An 18,970-nucleotide genomic window follows, 5' to 3' on the forward strand; every position below is an offset into this window, starting at 1 on the left:
GATTGCAACCCAACTCAATGACCAACATTGTCAAGGCCCTTTTCCTGGCCTCCCAATTGTCAGAAATTTTGAATCATTCCCAAAGAGAATATTCTTGTTATGCAGAAGATTAAAAAAATATTTTTGGAATTTTCATATCAAATTCATTGTCTTAACTGAAAAAACTATTCCTTAAATTTAGGTGCAAATTAGACAATGTAAAAAGAAACGTTAAATGCTTAAAGGCCTGGTTTAATCCTTCTATAAGTGCCCCCCCCCCCCCAAAAAAAAAAAAAACAAACAACAACAACAAAAAAACAAACTTGTATTGTAAACAACCTCTGTGTATTGATCTTAATCTAATTGCCTAATTGTTTTATCAGATCTCCGATCTTAATATCCTGCTGTGCAGTTTTGGAGGTTTTATTATAGAAATGGACCCTAAATAGCCCTGAGCCATTATACAAATAAACAGGATATTGGCCCCTACTGTTACATCAGTGCAATTAGCAGGAGATGAACAGCAGGGGATTGACATGCCAAACATTCCTTAAACTAGGCCTTGAAGGCCAGAATACTTGTATTCATATTATCTAAATTAAGTTACCTTCTAAAGGCTTGTTTTCATAATAAAACCTGTATGGAATAAATGACACTCTTGATTAAAATACCATTAGTTTTCTGATCATGTGTATATCCATCCCATGACAAGAGGAATAACTCCATTATTATTTAGAGTTATGTGCTCATTTATTGCCAAGTTGCCTCATAATCGCATAGACAGTGATCTACCCTGAAAAACAGAATAGATCTCAGCCATCATGAGCGAGTTTAGCTAGATGTCAGCTATATTTTTTTCTACCTTCTTTTCTTGATTGTTTTTAATATTTACTGATGATATTTTATGTATCTATATACATTGTAAGTCACATGATTTACATAATGGCAGAGATTACTGCACACTAAGAGAAGTAACACTGTGTGGAGTTTGCCTGCCTCCTACCTCTAATGCTGTTTCATTAAAATTCGCATTGCAGTTAATATCTGAGAAACTCTTTTATATGTGTGTAACCTGGTATTGGATACAATTATATAGTGGCACTTATACTGTCTCGCTTTAGATCTAGCTTTTATAGTGACAAGGTAGAGTGTACACCTGCAGAGCAAGAGGTCGTTGGTTCGAACTCCAGCACTCGCACATAGCAATTTGTGCAGTCTGTTACATGTGCGACAATACTTCTGAGTTTGACTGCCTTTTTCTTTATCACACTCTGTCTCAGTATAAAGTCTTATTTCAACTCTGGAGAATAAACTAGAACTCCGCGAGTCGGATGTGTCGCCTGACGAATTATTTACTGTCGACATTATAGCTGTTAGATTGGCATTTTATTTATTTATAGACAATGATGTTGCCATTTAAGTTTCAAGTGTAGGTGGCATTTGATAGTTTACGAGATATGCCACGGACAAAACCTAAGCAAGAAAATTAACAAAGGGCAATAACTCTAAAAATATGGCAGCAAGAGTAACGGTTCTTGTGCACTGCACTTGCCCTCAATGAGATCTATCTAGCTATGAAGATTCAAGTTGATACCTCTTATATTGTTCAAGATATGCCCCGGACAAAACTAACAAAGGGCAATAACTTTAAAAATATGGCAGCAAGAGTAACGGTTCTTGTGCACTGCACTTTCCCTCAATCAGATATACCTACGGAATAAGTTTCAGGTTGATACCTCCTATAGTTTACGAGATATGCCACGGACAAAACCTAAGCAAGTAAATTAACAAAGGGCAATAACTCTAAAAATATGGCAGCAAGAGTAACGGTTCTTGTGCACTGCACTTGCCCTTAATGAGATCTATTTAGCTATGAAGTTTCAAGTTGATACCTCTTATATTTTTCAAGATAGGCCCCGACAAAACTTTAAGCATGAAAATTAACAAAGGGCAATAACTTTAAAACTAAGAAAGCTAGAGTTACTGTTATTGTGCACTGCACTTGCCCTCGATGAGATCTATCTACATATGAAGTTTCAAGTTGATAACTCTTATATTCTTCAAGATATGCCCCGGACAAAACTTTAAGCATGAAAATTGTTTTAAGCTATTACAATATGCTACAACATCTATCATTTCTAGACCTCCATTACTGTACTCTTTTACTAAAACAGAGTTTTTTATCTTATGGGGTCCATCCCAAATGAAATCATAGAACATGTTTATGATTTTATTGAACACATGTGTACTAGGGTTTGGCAATGACATAAAAAGATGTGTAAAAATGGGTAATAACAATGATTTTACAACAGTGATCTTTCCAATTGGAGTTAACTTCCTTCTTTTCCAATAACTGATACATATCTTCACCTTTTCTAGTTTGCTAGTAAAATTTAATTCTATCATTTTGCTAAGATCTACATCAAAAGTTAAACCTAATAATTTAAACTGTGTAGCTCCCCAGATCAATTTATATTTTGTTTTAATTGACCTTGTGCTATATTTTAGGGAACCAATCCATTTAAGCATGAAAATTAACAAAGGGCAATAACTTTAAAACTAAGAAAGCAAGAGTTACTGTTATTATGCACTGCATTTGCCCTCCATGAGATCTATCTACATATGAAGTTTCAAGTTGATAACTCTTATATTCTACAAGATATGCCCCGGACAAAACTTTAAGCATGAAAAATAACAAAGAGCAATAACTTTAAAAATATGGAAGCAAGAGTAACAGTTCTTGTGCACTGCACTTGCCCTCAATTAGATATATCTACATATGAAATTTTAAAATTTTAAGTTGACACCACTAATAGTTTAGGAAATATACCCCGGACAAGTGAAAATGGGACTCGGACGCCGCCGCCGCCGACGCCACAGCCGCCACCGACAAAAGTAACCCCTATATGTCATCTTTTCAGGCGACACAAAAATATATCATCCAGTCATCATCAGACATTGAAGTTATGAACAGACAGCAAAGTGCATTCATCGCCTTAAAAACTGTTTTCTTATGGCAAATCATAAAACTTGAACACAAAGTATGCATATATACAATTTATACAAAGTTAAACAATACAATGACATAGCAAAATATACATAATATACATACAAACAAATTATACATACAGACAATAAAAATGTACACACAAAACAAAAATATATCCGGTACATGCAATAAAAATTATACATACAAAGACACAATATGGTTTTTTTTTTTGGTATTTTGGCAGATTTTATAGTTTTTTTTTAGTTTTTTTTTAGATATACATCAAAAGTATACACATACACTCTCACACCTATTTTTTCTTTCAGATTTCCTTCATTTTCAACATTTTTTCATTCTATTCTTTATGTTTTCATGAAAGTATAGCTTTCCATTTATTTTTCACTTGCCTCCTTTTTTCATTCTTCTTCAAGATTTGTTTTAAAAGATTTTGTGTATTTCATTATTTTGTGTTTTATAACTATCTACTTTTTTAAATCTTTCTCCTCATTTTGAAATTCTTCCATATAACTACAAGAAAAGCCCCTGGATGAAGGCGGATGCAGCCTCCAGCCAAGTGGGCTCTGGGCATGGTGGGGGCACATAAAAGCCCAAGGTCATGCGTATCTGGGTCATGAAGCCCATTTCATCATCATGCAGGCATTCACGGGCATCGATGGAGCTCACATACAGACTTGTGGCTGCCACAAGGGTGGGCACGGCAATTGAGGCGGCAACAACCGCTGCTGTCTTCATCTGCAAACAGAACCGAGTTGAATGACCTAAAAAAAGTTCACATTAAAGACAGTCATGCTATGTATGTAATGTCATTACTTTATTTAAACATAACAATGCTCAGAATTTTTTTATTCAAAGTTGGCTTTATTTCTTTACATCAATTATTATATACATACTCCTATGGATTACATGTTTTTCCAGAACTATAAATAATTAAGTAAAACAATTTATTCAAATTCAATTTGCAACAGTTAATTTAAACATATAATCTGTTGGCCAAAATTGGCAATATATGTTTTAAGTAAAATGTTTGAATTACCCTTTCAGATGTTAATTCAGTTGACATAAGCCGAGTCATGTTTCGTCCATTTGCCTGAAAAATAATGATACCAATAGGTGGCCTGATGTCAGTCAAAGCATAGATTTGTGAAAATTGATGTAACTAGAGCTATCACATAGGTCATGACTGCCCCAGCACGCCACTTTGACAAAGGATCGTATAAAAAATATTATATATTTTTAACCACAACATTAGGGAAATTAAAGCTGCACTCTCACACATTTAAGGTCAAAAATTGATGTTTAATGCATTTTTCTTAAACCGTTAGTCCATTTTAAAACTCTTTTCGAACGGAAATATGAAAATCTACGATCTGATTTTTGTCAGCAATCTTATATCAGTCACTCGACATTGGTTTGCAGATATTTACGCCAAAATTTGCTCTTTCCAAGATAAGAAATAAAAAAAGTTGTAAAAATGGTATATCTGTGAGAGTGCAGTTTAAGCCTTATTTGCCACAAGACTTTATGTGACCTTAACCTTAAAGCTTAACCAAACCAGACAAGATGATGTCTTGTCATGGTTGCTTATGCCCAATAGTTTCGGAATTCAACCATGCATAAAAACTATTATCAGAAAGGTTTATACATAGCAAAGCTGACAATGTTCAGTGGAGCACTTGTGGAGGTCGCTAATGCAAAAAAACTCATTTCCAAATATCAGCCTGAATGACAAAATTATGTACCGTACATGAGCCACCATCATCTGTAAAGGCTTATATATTGTTGATATATTAAGCTGGGGCCAGGGGCCACTAGAGCAACCCCCCCACCCCCCTCCCCACACACACACTTTAAGGTTGCAGAGCATTATGCCTTTGCTGGTGCTTTTAGGGGAGCAAAATATTTATTTGATATACCTTAAGCTTGCAATATTCACTGTGTGTAAACCTCCACAAAAATATATGGGACAATGCATTTTTGATAAATGTAAAAATCAATTATTATTAAGTCATAAATTTTACTACTGTTTCAAATAGTGTGCTAAACTGATCTGAAAATATATAGAGGATAATTGTTTGTTTCAGTGTAAGATCATGATATATTTCACCGAGTAAGCACCAAAATTTATATTTTACGTCAGTCACGAGGCATCTATAGCCATGAGTGAAATATTCACTATTAGTGTTCACAAGGTGAAATATATTGCTATCTTATACTCTGAAACATTTTTTTTTTCTTATATGCCTAAAATTGGAGTTAAATGTCATTAGAAAACGTGCCAATTTGTATGCACACTTATCATTTTGGAAATGATGTCGTTCAAAATTGTGTCCCAGTCCTGTGCCCGCTAATGTTTGATTTGGAACAGAGAGGAGCTAAAATTTCAATACAGTGAAAAATCTATTTTATTTCACTGATTAATGTCTATGAATCACTGGCAAGCATAAAATAAAAATTAAGAATTTTAAATATAATAAACAGCTAAATAACAACAATGCAACCTTTTATTCAACATTCATTTAATATTTGAAGAAAATTGTTATCATTTCAATTTGTAATCATTTGAACTTTGTTTTAAATTGGGAAAAAATGCGTATTTAAAGGGACTGTATACCAGATTGGCACCAAAATAAGTTTTTATCTGTAACGAATCTCAGGACAATTATTTAATAAAATGTTTTACTCTTTGATATCATAAATTGTAAACAAAATACCAAAATGTAAAATCGAGTCAGTGACCGGGTTTGAACCAGTGTCGCCAAAATTGCAGTCCAGTGTTGTATCCATTGTGCTACCCTAAACATTTGGAATATTCCAGCTATATACCTAACTTGGTAATATCACGTGATAACATCAACTAGCCAATCACGCATAAGGAAAATAAATAAATTGTAAATTATGTTGTACTTCAGTTAGTAAGTTTCAATGCAATGTATACATCGATACCAAGTTTATGTCAGTTTTGGACAATTTTATTTTTTCGCTATTTCATCATACGGAGTACAGCCCCTTTAAAACTTAACACTGTTTCGAGCAATTTCATTTTACCTCCAGTATAAATAAACAATGCATCCGTGTAGAGATTGAATCCAATTTGATCATCATACTACTTTCAAATATGAGGTCCCTGGGAAGAAAATTAAGTTAAAATAATGACTTAATTTGAGATCAGGAATTTCCCGTTGTTATGGATGGAATATGTTAAGATTGTAAAGAGAAAAATTCTCCTTTTACTCACAGCAATAAGGGTGTCCTTGATGTTGGTGGCCTTGTCATTTAACCATGCTAATGACCTAGATCCTGTCTGGAGCATGTTTGCTGTAGTGGTCATGTTCTTGATGTTGGTGGCCTTGTCATTTAACCATGCTAATGACCTAGATCCTGTCTGGAGCATGTTTGCTGTAGTGGTCATGTCCTTGATGTTGGTGGCCTTGTCATTTAACCATGCTGATCCTGTCTGGAGCATGTTTGCTGTAGTGGTCATGTTCTTGATGTTGGTGGCGTTCTCCTTTAGCCATCCAAGGCTGGATGAGAATGACCCAGCTCCTGTGTTCAGCAAGTTTACTGTAGCGGTTGCCAAGTATGAAGGCGTGTACTGTCTCTCTGAAAACATAATAGGCTGTAGATTGCCCCTTTAGTCCAAACTCAAATAAAGGAGGGAAAAAAATACACAGAAATGATTTTTTTTAGAACTATTTCCAATATCAAGGGCCATAATCCAGCCTTGTTGGATCGTTCTGGTTTTCAAAAGAAACCGAGGTCTCATCAATATTGACTACTGTCTAAGTTTCATGAAGCCGGCCGTATAATAGTATTTTTTGACAATTTCATGGGCGATAATCCAGTCATGCATGAGCTGATCTGGCTGGTTTTTATTAAGAACTGTGATTTAGTCAATAGTTCTAACTATTGTATATAAAATGTAAGTAAACATCATGAAATGAATGAAGGCTCTATTGTGTTCACAAGCTCAATTATAGTACTCTATAACCTGTCTTACCGCTTTAACAAGGGCGAGGGAAGTAATACAAAGAACAATTGCACTTTCTCAGTACAGGTTGTCTCCCTTATAACATAATTTTCACTTGGCTAATTTTGACATTTACAAGGATGCATAAGCAGATCTGGCTGGTTAACAACAGGAATCGAGCTCTCATGGCTATCTAGCTACTGTATAAGTTTGATTGAAATATAATCAAAGCTGAAGACCATTATTACATTCACAAGCAATTGTTACAGAGACATGGATGACAGGCACAGCGCCATTACATACATGTAAGCTCTTCTGGTATTCGGTAAGTTAAGAGCTAAAAAATGACAGTGAAATGAAGTTAGTGTAGTTTTAAAACTCACTAGTGATGTTAATTAATGACTTTATTGTTTTGTTTTTATCCTAAATATTTTAGATTGAATGAAATATCAAGATATTATCATACATACAATTTTTGTACAATTAATATTACCCTTTCCATGAATAAGAACATTTACACTTTAGGCATTATAACTTATAAGTGTTTTTTTCCTAGGTGTAATAAAACTGCCATCTGCCAGATGGCCTACCAGTAATGGTAAATCAATAAGGTACTAGAATTGAGAAATTCCCTGTTAATAACACCTAAACAGCCGTTAATGATCTTCCATGTTTTAGTGAGTTTACACTGTTTTAAATAACATAGCTGTTAGAAATCACTGACTTTAATAAAACGGCAACACAAGGAAGTATTATAATAATGATAGCAGCATTGTTATACCTGGGATACATTTTGATTAAATGTCTTTTTGTTTAAAATAGTTCGAGCTTTTTTTAAAGGAGTTTTTTGCCTTTTCTGCAAGCACAACTTTTATAATTTAGGAGCTGCTTTTTTATAGTGATATTGAAAATTCCCCTAAAAAGGGAAAGCTAAGTAAATCTTTGCTAAAGCTGAGCTTTTCCAGGAAAAGGTGTAGATATTCACAAAAGCTGTCCTTTTTAATAGGGATGAGACGATACAGAGATTATCAAGACTGTATCGATACCTGCCATTGCCAATAAGCATCGATATACAAGCTCAGTGTATCACAAAATAAGTTGGTCCAAAGACGTCAAGAAGAGGCTTCATAGCTTACTTTCCTGTTATTTTTGTTGAATTTGTAATGGTCTGCCCCTGCCCTATCACGGCTGCATTATGGCTTGACCCGTCACATCAATAAGTGTGACTTAACCAAATTTTTGAAGCAAAAGGGTGTACCGTCACGTTACTCGGTACAAATTTCAAGTAGAACGACATAAAAAAAAATTGTTTCGAATTACCAAAAGTATGTTTTGAATGAAGCATGGGGAGTCATAGTCATCAGTGATGTTATCCGAGTAGACATGCCGACGACAAATTAACAACAAAGTGAAAAACATAGACACGAAATAAATAGATAATTAAAATGATTAGTACTTTCTAGTAATGTCGAAGTTCTTCGCAGATAGAGGATGTTAACGTCGAAACCAGTTTTATAAATGTGGTAGCGAGCAGTTTAAAGGACCACAGACAGGAAATAAAAACGACGACAACAAGAAGAGCGTTAACAATAATATGAGTTACATCAACAACAACAACAACAGGGTAGTAAATAATGGTGATTTTAGTGGTTATATTGACGGGTCTGAAATAAAGGCAACATAATGTAAACAGCCACGATTGAAGGGGTTACAACGATGACAGGAGTGGAATCAACAGTGATTGGACCCGGGGAAACAACGCCATGAGACAAACAAGAAACAGATCAGATAAACATCTTTGTTTATTCTAAATGTTTTATGGTAACAAATATCTCAGAGAAATTGTAGCTGATGTAATACAAGTTTAGAAATAGTCAAAGAAATAAAGATCTATTAACTGTCAGATCTTCCTTTATCAAACACATTTCATTTATTTGTTTCTTGTGAAAATCTTATCACAAGAATGTCACAATAATGTTAGAAAATATTTCAATAGTTATAAGTTTTACAAGTGAAATGGCTATTACTATTCTGGTTCATCAAGATTTTGTACTGTATTGGTAAATATCGAATCGGCATGTTGTTTCATCGATACTTATCGTATCAGGTGAGGACTGTATCATCTCATCAGTACTTTTTACTGAAAAAAAAACGAAGTTTGTTTGCTAAAGCTGTGCTTTTCTAGTAAAAATCTCAGTTCTTCGCAAAAGCTGTGCTTTTTATGTAAAAAACGAGGTTTCCACACTTATATAGTAAAAAAAACTCAGCTCTTCGCAAAAAACTACACTTTTTTAGACCAGTATAGCACAAGCAGTCTATTATGCAGCAGTCAATTGTAACCCCCCCCCCCCCCCCACACACACACACACACCCCTAGGTCTAGGGAATAGCGGGGACTTTGACCTTATGGTCACGCCAAGCCCTGGCAAAATTCCTACCCTGCTGAAACAAACTGCTGGTAAAATCCCCGCAAAAGACAAAAGCTGCCGCATTTACCAGTCACTGCCTGGCCACAATGAAGGTAAAAACACAGCCCATTTCCCCTGCTATCCCCGGTTTATTCCCCGGACCTGAGGTGGGGGGATGTGGTAACAATTGACTGGTGCATTATTGCAAAAAGTTCTCTAAACATGTGCTTTTCTTGAAAAAAAAAGAGCTGCACTCTTTAATGAAAAAACAAGGTTCTGTGCGTTACTGATAACTCTTTGCGCTCTATGTTTGGCCAAATACCACCAAAAGCTGCATTTTTTTCCAAAAATAGTTTTTTCGCATAAGCTGGGTTTTTTTCAAAACTGCCCTTTTCTATTAAAAGCAAAACTTTTGCAAAAGATGAGCACGTTTTTGCCAATACAACTATAGTAAAGCTTTTAGCACAATTTTGAAATGCCTAAGTTGTAAATCTTGCAATAATGACAATTACAGCTTGTCTCCCTTTCAGTAGAAGGGGAGAAATGATAATGACGATTACATTTTGTCTCCCTTTCAGAGGAAGGGGAGAAATAATGACGATTACAGTTTGTCTCCCTTTCAGTGGAAGGGGAGAAATGATAATGACGATTACATTTTGTCTCCCTTTCAGAGGAAGGGGAGAAATAATGACGATTACAGTTTGTCTCCCTTTCAGGGGAAGGGGAGAAATAATGACGATTACAGTTTGTCTCCCTTTCAGTGGAAGGGGAGAAATGATAATGACGATTACATTTTGTCTCCCTTTCAGAGGAAGGGGAGAAATAATGACGATTACAGTTTGTCTCCCTTTCAGTGGAAGGGGAGAAATGATAATGACAATTACAGTTTGTCTCCCTTTCAGAGGAAGGGGAGAAATAATGACGATTACAGTTTGTCTCCCTTTCAGTGGAAGGGGAGAAATGATAATGACGATTACAGTTTGTCTCCCTTTCAGTGGAAGGGGAGAAATAATGACGATTACAGTTTGTCTCCCTTTCAGTGGAAGGGGAGAAATGATGACGATTACAGTTTGTCTCCCTTTCAGTGGAAGGGGAGAAATAATGACGATTACAGTTTGTCTCCCTTTCAGAGGAAGGGGAGAAATAATGACGATTAGTTTGTCTCCCTTTCAGTTGAAAGGGAGATATAATATGATGACTATAACAGTTTGTCACCCTTTCAGTCAGGGGGGAGAAATGATAATGACAATTACAGTTTGTCTCCCTTTCAGAGGAAGGGGAGATAAAATGACGATTACAGTTTGTCTCCCTTTCAGAGGAAGGGGAGAAATAATGACGATTACAGTTTGTCTCCCTTTCAGAGGAAGGGGAGAAATAATGACAATTACAGTTTTTCTCCCTTTCAGTTTAATGGGAGATATAATATGATGACTATAACAGTTTGTCACCCTTTCAGTCAGGGGGGAGAAATGATAATGACAATTACAGTTTGTCTCCCTTTCAGAGGAAGGGGAGATAAAATGACGATTACAGTTTGTCTCCCTTTCAGAGGAAGGGGAGAAATAATGACGATTACAGTTTGTCTCCCTTTCAGAGGAAGGGGAGAAATAATGACGATTAGTTTGTCTCCCTTTCAGTTGAAAGGGAGATATAATATGATGACTATAACAGTTTGTCACCCTTTCAGTCAGGGGGGGAGAAATGATAATGACAATTACAGTTTGTCTCCCTTTCAGTCGAAGGGGAGAAATGATAATGACAATTACAGTTTGTCTCCCTTTCAGTCGAAGGGGAGAAATGATAACAACGGTTACAGTTTATCTACCTTTCAGTCGAAGGGGAGAAATGATAATGACAATTACAGTTTGTCTCCCTTTCAGACGAAGGGGAGAAATGATAACGACGGTTACAGTTTATCTCCCTTTCAGTCGAAGGGGAGAAATAATCATGGCAAATACAGGTATGAACATGTAAGTAACTTGTAGTCATTACACTATATGAAAATCTGATTTGTTTGGGTTAAAGAAGATACACATAATTTATTACCTGAAGTGTCATTGTCCTGTGTTGTGGAGGCAATGTCATCCTTGGGGCTGTCCTGCAGCTGGGCCATGGAGCCAGTGCTGAAATAAAAAAAAGCATTCCTAGAACTTGGCTCAAGGTTTTCAATAAGTTTCGGTTGAACCGTCTCAAATAGTAGTTACTGACCAGCTACTATTTTTTGTACTTAAAATTCACTAATTTTTCCAAATTTGAACCAGCCCTATTGCCATTTGAACTATCCATTTTGGCTGGCAGCTGGTTCTTATTGGGAACACTGACTTGCGCTTCTAAACCTACACCAGTATTTATTTTTGTAAAAATAGTAAGGCAGTAAGGGAACACTAATTTGGTTTACAAGCTATCTATTTCTTATGTTCTATACATGTACATTTTACTGTTTTTTACTCAAAACATAAGAACACACATACATTTCATGAAGATCTATTGAAAATGACATGAGGATTAAATATAATAGTATCTTGTAGATAACTAAAACTTCATCCAACCTCTGTGTTGCGTCCCAGAGATCCATCTGTTTCTTCCAGTGGGCCTTGGCCTCCTTTATGACTTTCTCCGCACTCTCCTTTTGCCTAAAACAAGTCAAGACACAATTCATAGCACAGATGGCGCCAGAAACAAAAATGCCTATAATGTTAAGACACTATGCATGGCACAGATAGCGCCAGAGACAAAAATGCCTATAATATTGTTAAGACACAACGCACGGCACAGATGGCACCAGAGACAAAAATGTCTATAACATGTTAAGTAACAATGCACGGCGCAGATTGTCCCTGAGACAAAAATGCCTATAACATGTTAAGTATCAATGCACGGCGCAGATTGTCCCTGAGACAAAAATGCCTATAACATGTTAAGTAACAATGCAGGGCGCAGATTGTCCCTGAGACAAAAATGTCTATAACATGTTAAGTATCAATGCACGGCGCAGATTGTCCCTGAGACAAAAATGTCTATAACATGTTAAGTAACAATGCACGGCGCAGATTGTCCCTGACACAAAAATGCCTATAACATGTTAAGTAACAATGCACAGTGCAGATTGTCCCTGAGACAAAAATGCCTATAACATGTTAAGTCACAATGCATGGCGCAGATGTTGCCAGAGACAAAAATGCCTATAACATATTAAGTCACAATCCATGGCGCAGATGGTGTCAGAGACAAAAATGCCTATAACACTTGTTAAATTACAATGCATGGCACAGATGGAGCAGAGACAAAATGCCTATAACATGTTAAGTCACTATGCATGGCGCAGATGCTGTTTGAGACAAAAATGCCTATAACATGTTAAGTCACAATGCATGGCGCCGATGTTGCCAGAGACAAAAAATGCCTATAACACTGGTTAAGTCACAATGCATGGCACAGATGGAGCAGAGACAAAATGCCTATATCATGTAAAGTCACAATGCATGGCACTGATGGTGCTGGAGACAAAAATGCCTATAACACTTTAAGTCGCAGTGCATGGCACTGATGGTGCCATAGACAAAAATGCTTATAACATGCAGTCACAATGCATGACACAGATGGCAGCAGAGACAAAATGCCTATAACATGTAAAGTCACAATGCATGGCACTGATGGTGCTGGAGACAAACAGTAAATCTTATACATTCTGAAATCTTTTTCTTAAACTTATATCAATTCAATTTATTTAATTGATAAAGGCCTCCGGCCCAAGACAACATATTATACAGATACATATATGTACACAATGAGTGGAAAAGGGTTATGACAATGTTAATATTCAAACTTCTAAGATACAGCTTAACACAAATATTACATGCAAGCAAATAATAGTTGATAATAAACATGGTTCAAAAATAAACAAATAATGTTAGAACTGTCAAATAAAAGTTATTAGAATTGACTATGTGAATCAACCAAGTCTTATCAATAATTAATTATTATATATCTGTTAATTACGTATTTAGATGCCAGGAATATAATTATAATACATTTACCAATACTTAAGAGATTTTAATTGTACAACTAAGGTGTTTGTATTTTAATACTAGTATAATATGCTCAAATTGTTTGTCTGGATATACATACAATATACATTCAACAATATAAAACAACATTCAATTTAATGCAATTATATAGATATGGTGAAGAGGAATTGTTAAAACAAAAACAAAAGATTTTTACATTAAAGAACGGACACTAATGCATGACATTGTAACGCAAATATAATAACAATTGTAATTAGGTTGTTTAATGTTGTTTAAGTAAATTTACAGACATATACACATATTGATTTTCCATGATTATAAATATGAAAATTTGTAAATGGTATTGTTGAAAACAAGACTTATCTTGTCTTATTGTTATTTTACTAGAACACATGTCATAAAAAGTATATAACCTGATAAGACACCAACTATGACAACATAACCTTAACGGTAAGACACAATTACTGCATGGAATTATATCCTTTACCCGACAGCCTATTCGAAACGAAAAAATAGATTGTCAATAGGAAACAATATATATTTAAGACATATATATATATATATATTAATATATAAAACATTTGGCTTACTTCAACATAAAAAGTGTATTATATTGCATCAAATCATATTTATGACCTTTGTAGCATTACTATGTGGATCTCTGAGTCGAAATATTATAATATTAGGTATTAAATTCAAGACAATCTGATGGTAGATAGTACTAGATACTAAAATAGTATGGTAATTTTCAAACTATGGTCACAATTATGAATCTAAAATAATGCCATTAATAATACATGAAATGAGGGAAACTAAATACATGACTAAAATGCTTCAACATATAGAGTACTACTACTGTAATGCTCGTGATATACCATGTATATTTCCAACTGTTAAGAAAACATTTTTTCTAATACACAACAAAAGTATACATAAAGGCACATATATAACATTATGCATTTAATTATTATCTGTTAAATACAACTTCCTATATTTCATAGCATAAAATATGAACATAGATACATTTAATACAATTTGTTCATTTCTTGAAGACATCAGTACAGTAAATTTGTTAACAGTGGGATCAGTATAATATTTACTAGGCAGGTATTTCAACCTTAAATCATTGTAGTGTTGGCACTTAAACATAAAATGGTACTCAGTTTCTGGTTCTATATTGCAGAGTTTGCATATGCGTCTGTCCCTTGGGGTGCTTATATATCTACCCCTTTCGATTTCTAAGTCATGAGAAGAACAACGGAAACATGCCATCGCATTTCTAATTTTTCTTATTTTTACAATGTCTAAATAATTTTCATGACACAAATTATCTTTGAACAAAGAGTAATAAGTTAACTTAGGACTGTCAATAACTGCAGAACGCCATTCCTGCAAGTACTGGTCTTTCAATGTTTGTATAATACGTGATATAAACAGTTTTTCATTGTTCACATTTTGCTCTAACCACACATAGTTATAACCATTTTGACATAAAATGTTCCTTACATTGGTTACCCAATTTCTGTTGCCAATTTGGTCTTGCAAATATAATAAATCATATGCTTTCCTAACAAATCTATAATTAGGAAGTTTAATTATTCTCATCCAATATTTCAAAACACGCTTTATAGCGATAATAAACATGGGAAAACGTCCGCAATCACCAAGCACCGGAAAGTTCATCGTATGTTTTGGTATGCACATATAACGTTTGCAGGCATATAGTTGTACTTGTTCTGTTGGTACCATCCTTTCTGCACCCCAAATTTCTGCACCATATAACAAGATTGGGACAACTTTAGTATCAAATATTTTGAAAAATGTAGATTTATTCATTTGTCCATAGTCATATAGTCTAGATAAAACAGTTAGCAACACTCGTTTTGATTTTAAAGCTTGATCTGACGCCATCCTATTTAAAGATAATTGTCTTGTAAGTAGTACCCCGACATATGTAAAATCATTTACAACATCTAATAACTTCCCTCTATAGTTCCACTTCTCAAATTTAGACAAGGTACCTCCATTCTTAAAAACCATAATTTTAGTTTTCTTAATATTGACATTTAAACCAAACTGATAACAAAATTCACTTAGTGCATTTAAAAGGCGTTGTAGACCACACGGAGTGTCAGCAAGCAAAGCCAAGTCATCTGCAAAGAACACAGAGTTTATCTGGGTAGTGTCTGGAAATAGCTGTATACCATTAAATGCCGGAGGTTCAATAAGCTTGATAAATTCATTTATGAAGAGAATGAATAAAACAGGTGACGCTATACATCCTTGCCTCAAACCAAGAGGGCAGTTAAAACTTTCAGACAATGTTCCATGATTTGCGCGAACCCTCCCCTTCACTGACAAATACATAGCTCGAAATGAGGAATAAAGTTTTCCATGTATACCGTTGGTCGACATGACATTAAATAACTTGACTCTGTTTACAACATCAAATGCTTTTTGGAAGTCCACATAGGCCACGTATAACTTTTTACCAAGTGTAGATAATTGTTTATTAACAAGAGAATGCAATATAAATGCATTGTCGACAGTCCGGTATCCTTCTCTGAAACCTGATTGATTTTCACTTAGCCTATTAAATATATTAATGAAAAATGTAAGGCGCCTATTTATAATGCCAGTGTATATTTTGCCCATAACATTCAACAATGAGATGCCTCGATAATTGTCAGTTACATCAGGATCACCTTTTTTGTATAATGGAATAATAATTGTCTCACGCCATTGACTTGGGTATGTTCCAGTAGAAAATATTCGATTGAATAATTTTCGCAAAACAGGCAGTAAGTAATTCAGGCTATATATAAAACATTCTGGTACTAATTCATCGCTACCTCCACTTTTACCCTTTTTCATATCTTTAATAACGGCTATAATTTCATCGTCCGTGATAGAGTCATTAAAAAGTGCATCCGTTAATTCACCTGTATATACATCATCTGGATATGGTAATTCACTATCTTCGAGAGTCAAACTCTGAAAGAGACCTTCAAAATGATCTTTCCATTGATCGATAGATATATTTTCTCTTCTGGATTGTTTATTAACAAGACGTTTAAATTTTTGCCAAAATGTCTGACCATCAGAGCAGCTACTTTCAAGATTTATCAGTACATTACTATTAAAATTGTCCTTTTCAGTTTTACAATATTCCCTATACTCGTTTTTCGCTATTAAATAGGCTGATAAGTTGACATTTGTTCTATCACGACGAAACATTCTCAGTGCCCGCTGCTTCTTATACTTTAATGTTTTACATGTATTATTAAACCAATTACTACTTTTCTGTTGTGTACTTTTAAATGTCTTTAAACAAGTCTGACTGCATTCCTTTATCAAATCAGTTACAGTAGACACTAGCGTATCTATATCAGTTAACTGGCTTTCAAGCAAAGAGTCAATTTCATTATAAAGTTCATCAGTAAATAAATATGACAGTTTCTCTTCAAACGCATTACAATTCTTCTGATTGAATACATATTTCTGTTTTATATTTGAAGTGGCGGTTGTATGATGATCTGAGTTACATGTATAACATTTAAGATGTACTCGAATAGGTAAATGACTGGATTCAGAACGAGTTTCAATCCCGAAGTCATTTATAGATTTAACTATATTATCCGTATACAGCAAATAGTCTATAACACTGCAACCATTATGGTTAACGAATGTAAAATCTCCGACATTCTGATCCTTAAATAGTCTACCATTTGCTATTCTGAGTGTATTCACTTTACAAAAGTCAATAAGCTTTACACCAAAGTTATTAACATGTTTATCATTTGATACACGTGGGGACATATGTGAATCGTCTAATAAATCCTCTACTGTTTGCAATTCTGGTATATTCCTATCAAAAGTAAAATAGTCCATTCGATCTCCAGTACGCGCATTAAGATCTCCCATAAGTAAGAAGCTTTCACTAGTCTGAATATCATATTCACGTAACGTGCTCTCTAGTAGGTCAACACCAGAGTTATCTTTACCTTCATAAAATGGAGAATTAATAGGTGGTATATATGCAAAGCAAATGATAAGATCTTCAAGCAGCCTTACAGATGTCTTGTCAACTTTAAGAAATATGGCAAAGTCACATTCTTCATATATTCTCGAGATATAACGTTGATATTCATTTCTGTAATATATAATTATACCTGCCATTGCGCGGCCACGTGTACTATTTCGTATTGCTGGACAAAAATATGATTTAAAACCACTTCCAAATACTGGAATTTCAGATTCGCTTTCTATCCACGTTTCAATAAAACATACTATATCGAAGTTTTTAAAGTAACTGATAAAATCTTCATCATAACACTTGCTTTTAAGACCATCAATGTTCCAGGATATTATTTTCAAATCCGAATAACTATTGCCCTGGCCTTGGCCGCCGTCCTATATAATAGGTGGCATATGTGTGTCCGTTATACTTTCAGCTTCGCCCATTTCAACATTAGTATTGTCCGAGGCATAATCTCCAGTCGTTGATTGGGCCGGTTGATCTAGCATTCTTCATGCTTGTTTAACTGCACGTTCTGTTTTGCCAGCATGGTCCGTTTTACTATCCATAGTTCTCAATTCACCACGAAAGAAATATCCAACCTTGCCTTTAGACTTGAGAGTTTTCAACTGATGGCGTTGTTTTACTGTTAAATCATCACCAACGCGTACATCATGCTTACGTAATTCATCTCTGCCTTTGTAAATCCTATACTTATCATCATCATAACTAAATGTAACTACGGTTAACAGCTGTCTACCATCTTTCACATCGCCAATACATTTGACATATTTTAAATCATCAGCGATCCAAATATCATTGGGACTAGCAGCATTTAGAACATTTTCTATAATAGAAGATTTAACCTCTTTAATAGACGCTGATTCAGACAAGGGCAAATTAAAAATCCTCATATTAGATTTGATCGCATCTCGTTCAAGCATTTCGATACTCTGTTGAACTTCATTCATAGCATCTGTATTTCTCTCAGTATTCTCATTCACTTGATCAATATCTAACTGTAAATTTTCAGAATGCTGTTTCATTTCATCAATGTCGTGCTTTATCTCGGAAAGATCATTTTTCATACAACCATAATCTACTTTCAGCGTTTTAATTTCATTTAATGCATGATCACATTTATCTTCAACTCCTTGGATATGGGTCTTCACACTGTTGATCTCTGTCTTAACTGTAAGCAGCTCAGCCATGACACCATTAATAGCCTCAAGAATACGCGCCTCGCCTTCGTCGGTAACTGGTCCAGGGTTGGTCTCGACGTCGCCGCACAACCACAATAGCTGAACAGCAACATTGTGATAATGCAAGTTGTTGCTGCTAGACGTTGAAGAAGTATGGGTATGAACGTTGTAGTAGTCGCCTTGGGTAGCACAGGGGTCGCAATATGCTACAATGTTATGCTGGTATGATTCGAGCAAGCATACTCCATGACAGACGCCATACATAGACAGAAGTGTCACTATTGTGAATATACCACATACAAAAGTCAATAAATGGATATCAGTTCCTTTGCAATATCTGTCATATCTGGATTTACTT

The 18,970-nt window shown here is 34.9% G+C and overlaps 2 protein-coding genes across 2 annotated transcripts in view; both read right to left on the bottom strand.

Annotated features, from left to right (window-relative positions):
- Positions 1-3,477: 3,477 nt before the first annotated feature.
- On the bottom strand, positions 3,478-6,325 carry LOC128203696 (uncharacterized). The gene is made up of 3 exons (XM_052905225.1): positions 6,225-6,325; positions 4,023-4,076; positions 3,478-3,721 (listed from the first exon to the last, which is right to left on the bottom strand). The coding sequence occupies exons 1-3, from the start codon at positions 6,315-6,317 to the stop codon at positions 3,497-3,499; spliced, it is 372 nt and encodes a 123-aa protein (XP_052761185.1). The 5' UTR covers positions 6,318-6,325; the 3' UTR covers positions 3,478-3,496.
- A 35-nt stretch (positions 6,326-6,360) lies between these two features.
- The window catches only part of LOC128205760 (uncharacterized), a 51,646-nt gene continuing 39,036 nt past the window's right edge, over positions 6,361-18,970 (bottom strand). Inside the window, exons 10-13 of the mRNA XM_052907696.1 lie at positions 11,914-11,997; positions 11,411-11,487; positions 6,430-6,589; positions 6,361-6,385 (exon numbers count right to left, since the gene is read on the bottom strand). Of these exons, the coding sequence (XP_052763656.1) occupies positions 6,361-6,385; positions 6,430-6,589; positions 11,411-11,487; positions 11,914-11,997 (346 nt within the window). The remainder of the gene's footprint in view (positions 6,386-6,429; positions 6,590-11,410; positions 11,488-11,913; positions 11,998-18,970) is intronic.

Source organism: Mya arenaria, chromosome 2, assembly GCF_026914265.1.
Source record: "Mya arenaria isolate MELC-2E11 chromosome 2, ASM2691426v1".
Lineage (NCBI taxonomy): Eukaryota > Metazoa > Mollusca > Bivalvia > Myida > Myidae > Mya > Mya arenaria.